The sequence below is a fragment of the Bactrocera latifrons genome, unplaced genomic scaffold (genome assembly GCF_001853355.1).
Source record: "Bactrocera latifrons isolate USDA-ARS-PBARC rearing strain unplaced genomic scaffold, ASM185335v1 scaffold_174, whole genome shotgun sequence".
Lineage (NCBI taxonomy): Eukaryota > Metazoa > Arthropoda > Insecta > Diptera > Tephritidae > Bactrocera > Bactrocera latifrons.
Genome location: NW_017535230.1, coordinates 1 through 8,261, shown reverse-complemented (window position 1 = coordinate 8,261; position 8,261 = coordinate 1). Strand labels below are relative to the sequence as shown.

General features: G+C 30.3%; 1 protein-coding gene across 3 annotated transcripts in view; it reads right to left on the bottom strand.

Annotated features, from left to right (window-relative positions):
• Positions 1-7,408, bottom strand: part of LOC108967066 — a 22,298-nt gene extending 14,890 nt beyond the window's left edge. Inside the window, exons 1-2 of one of the 3 annotated variants that reach the window (XM_018930296.1) lie at positions 7,327-7,408; positions 6,262-6,680 (exon numbers count right to left, since the gene is read on the bottom strand). In XM_018930296.1, coding sequence (XP_018785841.1) covers positions 6,262-6,521 — 260 coding nt within the window. In that variant the 5' untranslated portion in view covers positions 6,522-6,680; positions 7,327-7,408. Of the gene's footprint in view, positions 1-6,261; positions 7,302-7,326 lie in introns of those variants that run through there. The other 2 variants (XM_018930298.1, XM_018930297.1) reach the window with 2 other exon arrangements.
• Between the last annotated feature and the right edge of the window lie 853 nt (positions 7,409-8,261).

Here is an 8,261-nt window from a genome sequence, read left to right as displayed (position 1 = left end):
CCAACAACGGAAATAGGGCAAGAAGGTTCTTTCAACAACCAAATTTAGCCGCTCGTATATCTATAACTGGAGTGAACGAAAATTTAATATATCGATTCAGCGTCGTCTTACGAGCACTTGCATGTGGATACGATATAAACACGGAGGCATTCAGACTTTACGCAATTTAAACTGCCGAAATTTTTGTTATTTTATACCCTTGGTTTTACATGCCCTCGTCTGTTCACAGAATTTTAATTCATGGAGCAGACATAATCAATCATTTTTTGCTTCCAATGGGTATGATGTCCGAGGAGGCGCTTGAAGCCAAGATTATCGGAACATCCGTGAAAATAATACCAGAAAAGATTGCAGAAAAAATGCAATGGAAGATATAATTAACGCTCTTTTTGTTTCTTCCGATCCCTTAATATCTTCATTATCCAACGGCTCATCAATTTCCTATTCCAGAAATATTAGTTTCGACAAGGAAGTTAAAAGCTTGCTTATAATGCATCATTTTAAAGATAATTTCTCTGAATATTTTACTGAAGAATCTGATTAATATTTCTTTTATAATATGGTTTCTCTTTGAGTTGACAATTTTTTTCTTATTTTATAAATGCATATATGGTGGAAAATTTTTATTGAATTAAAAACAAAATTAAAAATTAAGAAGAAAAAAATTAATTTTTTTTCAAAAATTGTTTGATTTTTTTCTGAATAGAGAAAAAAAAATTTGAAGATACCTTCTTTACTTTGGAAACTATGAATAAAATGCCGCTAGCGAAGCCAAATTGGCCACTGTGCAACGCTATATTCATCGTTTTTTGTTTTTTAGATAGGACAACTATAACTTATAACTGCCATATAAACTAACCGAAAAATTATTGTTTGGAATTTCATCTTATTATAGTTTCGAACAGATTTCTGTGTATTTACTTCTATCTTCCAATTCTTTAGCCATTTTTCAACAATATTAAGATGTTCTTGTAAGTGAAGTGAGGCATCACTAGGATTAAAACTGGTGGCGATAAATGCCGTATCATCAGCATAAGTTGCTACCTCTAAGCCATTAGCGATCGGTAGGTCAGCTGTAAATATTGTATATAACACGGGGCCCAGAAATCACAGAAATCTGTTCAAATAACGTTTACATTAAGGACTGAGAAATGTCCCCCCGTAACGTTAAATGACTCCATAATACCTGAAAGTGAAACTGTGAAATACCTTGGTTTTATTTGGACAGACGACTCACTTGGAAGATACACATAAAAGAAAAAACGAAGCAACTTTCATCAACGACGAAAACTTACTGGCAATAAGTTTACTAGACAACAGTAAGGATGTTAGACGCTTAAAACGAACTCACATTTTGGATCTTCCATATAGATTTTAAGTAGTTTTAAGAAGTTTAAGCATATAAATAATTTACGAATATATTGATTAGTCTCAATGGAGAACAATCAATCCTGTCACTATGAATGTATTTAAAAAATTTGCTGATTGTCATTTGATAGATTGCGAATAAATATATATTAAAAAAAAAAGTCAGCTTTGGTTGCACCGAAACTATAATTTTTTTTTTTTTTTTTGCTTGAAAATCACGTCTGGTCAGTGGTCAGAAACGTTCGTAAATAAAAAAACGTGAATTATATGTAAATATTTTTTTGAATTTTTTTTAAAGATACTCACATTAAATTGAACAGTTGTACAATACTTTCGTTGAACAGAATATTGTTAACAAAAAACAACAAAATTCCACTGTTTTTATTTTGCGTTGCTTTCTTTATGATACATTTTAATATTTGCACTAAAAATCTACTATTCATTAAAGTAGTAGTGCTTGACGGGAATAGTTGAAAAAAAAATTTAACTGCAACCAGTAAGTGTGTTAAAATAATATAGTAATTGTGTGATATAAATTTATTGAAATCGGTCTTTATTTCTTGTTTAGCGGGTATAAGAAGGGATTGCTTAATCGAAAAGCGAGAACTGAATCTAACGACCAGTGCTGTCACATTTCGTCGAAGGCTAATAGAAGTAAATTTACATGCAAGGAGTCCGAGAAAAGTACCTCTTTTGACGAAGAAGCACGTTAGTGCATGAATAAAATTTGCGAAAGACGATACATATGTATTGCCCCGCCGAAAAGTGACACAGCAGTGTACCGTAAATATATTTAAAGATGTAATGCTACTGTATGCTGGTTGAGAAATGCCGTTAAAATGGCAAAATAAAAGGCAAATTAACATACGAGCAGGCTGTGATTTGACTGTTAAATAGTTAGTAAAATTCTTATTTTAAGCAAATATCTAAATAATTAAAAAAAGAAAATAAATATGTATAATATAAAAAAACGAATTACTATAAATCGAGAAGTTACAAAATAAAATTTGCGAAATTCTTACCTTTTAATGCAAATATCTCGAAAACTATAGGTTTGCGGCGGCTATTATATATGTATATTCTTAATCTGGAGCATCAGCTCTGTCCAACCATACCACTTTTAACCCCAAAATCGTTGGATGGTATACTAAAGTTTCCCCTATTCGTGAACACAGCTGTATATGTATATGTATGCACATGTGCATATGTACATATGTATATATGCATACCAGGTGCGAAAAACGGGATCGTGATTTTTAACTAATCATTGGCCTTAAAGAGCGCAAGTAGGAAAATCTTCTGCAAGTTATCGCTACTCAACGAACTTTGATTTGTTTACAAGTATAACGTTTGTTTTGGTTCTCAATATTATAGAGCTCTTATGATCAGTTCCGAAATGCTTACCAAACCTCTTCCAAACTATTACCAATTTGTTATCTACAAATTGTATGTGGTTCAGTAAAGTTTAAATATACTTGTATTACAAGAAAACTTTTGTAAACTACTATGTAAAGAAACGAAATGCATTGATATCTAAAACTCTATTAAAATATTACACAGCTCGAAAACAAAATTTTTGTTTCGTTGCTCTAGATATCTTAGGAAGTTTTTATATTTTCATGTGCCCAGATTAAAAAAAAATTGTTCATAACTATTGAATGTGCTTTTGCTTTTATGTTTATTTCAATTATTATTTTGATCAAAAAAAGGCTTTTTAGTAATAAAATTAAATTAATAAAATAAAAATTATTTCACTCACTACAAGGATTTTTAGGACTTTCTCGTGCGTAGAAATATTAAGTGATCCCCACCTTCAGGCTCTTTACCGAACATGAGAATAAAAATCAAACGTGCAGATACTGGGAATTTAGAAAATTATACTGAGGAGCAGACAAAGCACTTCCTTCAGATTCTAAAGGTAATGGGAGAAAGGTATCAAGGGTTATGAGATAGTTAAAAGATGACAGATTTTTGCTGGATTTTAAAAAAAGATGGTGAACTGGAAAATTGTAAAATAAATGCCCATGAAAGCAATTTATTGAAATATATTTGTTTTGTATATGAATTATTTTACATTTTACTTTTAACATAAAACGATAAAAAGTACTCTAGTTTTAGTAGTTTTTTCAACATTTATCGAAGTAAGTGCTAAATCGACGGCTAAAAGCCAGATAGAAATACACGTAAGAAAACACAAACTTCCTAGTTGCCGTTTAAATATTGCATTTTTCTATGCATGCTTCAAAAATATTTTGGAGCTATTGCGCATTAATCTCAAATTACAATTCAAACTTTTCTTGTTTAGTAACAACTAGCAGTAAATTTCAACTAATATGTAAAAAGGCCTCGGTTGGGACCTTCTGCAGGACTAAAGGAATACTTATGCAAATTTCAACGTCTTTCTGTGCTGCGGTTCGGACATTAAGCGAGCACATATTGAAATAATGTTCCATTTGTCTATACGTATATATGTTTGTATGTATATGTATTTACCTTATATTGTCCAAAAAAATTATAAAAATATAAACAAAAGAGAAAGGTATGGTATGGTATTAAATTAATCTACATATTTATATCTAAAATGTTACTATTTTTCAAAATATCATTACATATGTGAGTTTTTTTTTTTTTTTGTAGATATTACTGCCTGTTCAAATGTTAATAGTTATTTGAATACAAATTATGAGGAACTGATCCTAAGCAACATACATTTTATGTTCTTCAAAAAAGTAAATAAATAAATTATGTGCGGTATCTTTCCACCTTGTTAATACTTATCAATAATAAATTTTACTATTTAAATGTAGGATGCTTTGTATGTACATATATGCGATGCTTCGTACATATCGGTACAATTAATAACCAACAGAATGTTAATCAATTAATAGTCATAGTAATGAAAACTAGTATTACAGTTATTATTACCAGCCGCCTATCTCGATGAATTGAAAAAGTTCGTAATCATTTTATCATCGAATTGGGTGTTGTTGGGTCAGTTGGGACCAGCACATACGTTTACTGCTAGCGACCGCAAGAGAAAAGAAGCTAGCTGAAAGTACAAAGCACACCGTCCGCTAGACGAATTAACGACCGCCGTGATTGTATGCTCACCTTGCCGATGAGTATAATATTGGAGGCATACCCCAGTTAAGCAAAATTAGGTTTGATATGATTAGAGAGCATATTGTTGTTTCATTTGAACTTTAATTGACTTTAAAAGAAATTTTACGCAAAATATGTATGTCACAACGATTCTTATTGGTTGCACATAGTTTCAATCAAAATATCCTTAAAATAAAATTTAGAGATATACACAGGTAGAAAATACACTATTTATATAAATCTATATTGATATATTATTTTATATGCCAAAAAATTTTGAGTGATTACATTTAAATGCTATAAATACCGATCACTTCAATTGTATAAATTTTAATTTTCAACCAGTTATTATTCTTTTGACCAAGCATCAATTCGTGCAAATGCTTATTGTTGTTTTGTTAAAAATAAACAAAATTAAATTGAAGGCATATGAGCTAGATTCAAATATAAATTATTTCACCCAATCATATGCATACTCTGTCGTTTTATTTAAAATTAGTTTTATTTATTTATTAGTCGCATTTGCTTTTGTACTTATTTTTGAATCTAGCAAATTTTACTATACGATACTTTATTGGCAACTCTGAACACACTGGGAGCGTTAAGAGAGTGAGTAAATAATACGAATAAAACAAACTAAAAAGGCTGATATGCCATGATATTGTAGAGACCAGTTTGCGAACATATGACATAATAATCACGGGTGGCAGCCGATTAGCGAGTCATGTGATTGTTTTTATTTACAAACTCTTTCATATACATTTGTATAAGTGTAAACATATGCACGCGTTGTCGAGAAACACTAGGCTAGTAAGCATCATTATATTGCAGATTACAGATGTGCATACATACATATATACAAATATACCTATTATTTTATTTTGCGATCTCGTTTGCGAATTAATGAACAGTCCGATTCAACTAAAAGGCTACCAGCTTATGTGGCAGAGTGCCAATTTGCATTCGCTTTACTACTAATCTATAGGAATATACTTACATATAAATGTATTTCTGTGTTTATTCGTAAATAAAGTTTTTATGCCTATTTTTTGTAATTAAAATTTAATAATATTTATAAAGTCGAAATCATAAAAGAAAACCATTAAATTTGTAGATGAATGAATTCCCTAACTAGGAGTTCATAGATTATACCTCAGCAAATAATACAAAATTTCTTAAAGAGAAAATAAAAGTGCAGATATGGTAAATGAACAATGGATGGAGCAATTCATGGTCAAAATAATTTTATCATTACAATTTAATTTAATTTAGTTATATTTACAAAATGTTTTTGGCCAATCTTCGGCTCAGATGCAACATTTGAAAAAATAATACAAAGAAATATTTATAAGAATACTAATTATTTGTATGTTTTACAAAATACTGATTGATTCTCTTAGAACTTGGGGTTGTTCCACGCTCTTGCTTTAATAGATAAGTTGGAAGTGTTCTTTTGTATAAATACGTTCACATACCATAAACAATTTTCAGATGAAGCAAATTTGCTTTGACAAAATTACGTTGCATGTTTATTACTTATTTCTTTAATTTCTATTAAATTCTAATATTGAACCTAACGTATTGGCTTTAAAATTAAAGCTGGCAACTTTTAAGAGAGATTATTTTTTTAATTATTGTTAGAAGTAAACCGTAAACGATTAAAGGGCATTGTAAAATTAGTCAATAAATTACAATGTTAAACTGTATACACATTTCAATTGCATAAAATTTATTATCCTTATATAATACTACATATAGATATCTGCGGAGTTATCGTATTGTTTACATTACCTTAAATAATTTTTGGAGTGTACCGCTTGATTGTTGTTATGTACACGTTGACTAGTTACTCCACTTATTCCTCTGAAAATCGATTCTGAATTTCTTGAGTTTTCTAAAGATTTTACTGAAGAAACTGCTGGAACAGAAGTTATACCATGAAGAGATGTTGAAGCAGTACCAGACGACGATGCAGACGTTGCAAGTGAGTTTGTAGTTGAAATAGTAGATGTATTAGCCGTTGGAAAAAAAAGTTTATTCAACAAGGCCATAATGTGTATGTTCAAAGCTGTTGAATTAAAACACACTTCTAGCTTTTATATCAGAGTGCTTATTGACGCACACTACTGATTTTTCATCGTTAAATTTTTAGGCTAACTTATAGCTAACTCATATTTCCGTTGAAACCAACTTTATGTATTTTCTGTAATCTAAAAAGTCATCAAAACAAATTAATCACTGTCATATGTTAAAACATGCTTTATTCGACATATATTTTTGATGTATTGCACTTTAAAACCATACACATTTCACTTAAAAATCATGTGCATTTTGATATTATAATCGCCTAATACATATATTTTTTTTTTTACTAATAGGAGAGAGTAAGCACTATTTACGCGCAAAAAACGAAATATATAACTCGTATTTTAAAGAAAGCAGTAAATGTGCAACAACACAAAAATAATCGCACTATACAAAGCCATTAAAAATAGCCGTCATTACAGAGTCCTTGGACCACTTGCTTGGGTGTACTTAATTTTTATAAGAATGCAGTTTTCAACGATTTAAATTTATATTGCTTTGCAAAAATTTTTTGAGACAGCTTTTTTTTATTTGTATAGCATCCACTATAGCACTGCTTTAGAAATACACAAAAAATCTAGCACTATAACTATTTCCGGCGAAAACAACGCCATACATTATTATATTTTATTCACATCAGTTTTTTTAGTTTCCCAAACAGAAACACTGTCCAACTTATGTTTAAGTTTGTAGAAATTAACGCAAAATTAACATGAATCTTAATCTAAAATTCAGATTCATTCTATATGTGCTAAAGCTATTTATAATTACATTCGCCAAATTCGCAAAAATAGCAATTGTTGCAAACAAACTGTAACCCAACGTTATTCACATTTTTTGACATTTAATATAGACGAAATACTGTTCGTTTAATAATAAACACACGACTTTTTAGTGCGATAAAATCACATTATAGCGCGCCTACACGCGGAGCTCGTAATCTTATTAAAAAATTACAACCTTATTCCATCAGCTGTGCTTTCGAGGGGCACGAATTAATTTTTTCAATACATAAGCATATGCCAGAATCAAGCGGATAATAAATAATAAATAAAAGATATACATTTACTTAATTTTTAAAAATTTTATTTGTTGAATTTTTGACAAATTTTGAGTGACGTTTCGACAAATTTGCTTTGCAATGTGTCATTCTCTGGAGTTTCTTAATGTGTGGAACACAATGCTAGCGACAGACTGCAGCAGCACGACAGTGAACTGAAAATGGCGTTGTGAATCCTTCTACATGAACGTTTGTGAGAGGGCAGCAACATAACAATGGCSGGCATGTACACAAAGCAACTCAGTTGTTCGTTTTCATGTACACAATTTCGTTCTGACAAATACTAATAAAATTGAAGTTAACGAGAATGACAACTGTCGGCCTGCAGTCGTGTAGTCGTGCAGCTGTAAAAATAGGTTCGTCCATAATAACAGTGTGTATTTTAATATTTGACAGATGTCGTTTGCAGTCTGTCGCGAGCATTGTATTCAACACATAATTTGTAGTTAAGTGTTTTGACAACTTCTGGGATATAAAACTGGTAAAAAAAATTATGGTTAAAAAATTAAAAGTATATTTAAACATTTTTTTATAAAATACAGACATCCGTATATTTCGTATAAAAACTGTTGAAGTTCAAACGGAATCATTTGCAAGAATTATATATAGCCTCCATTCACCGTCGAACTGTCATCGTAACCGGTTG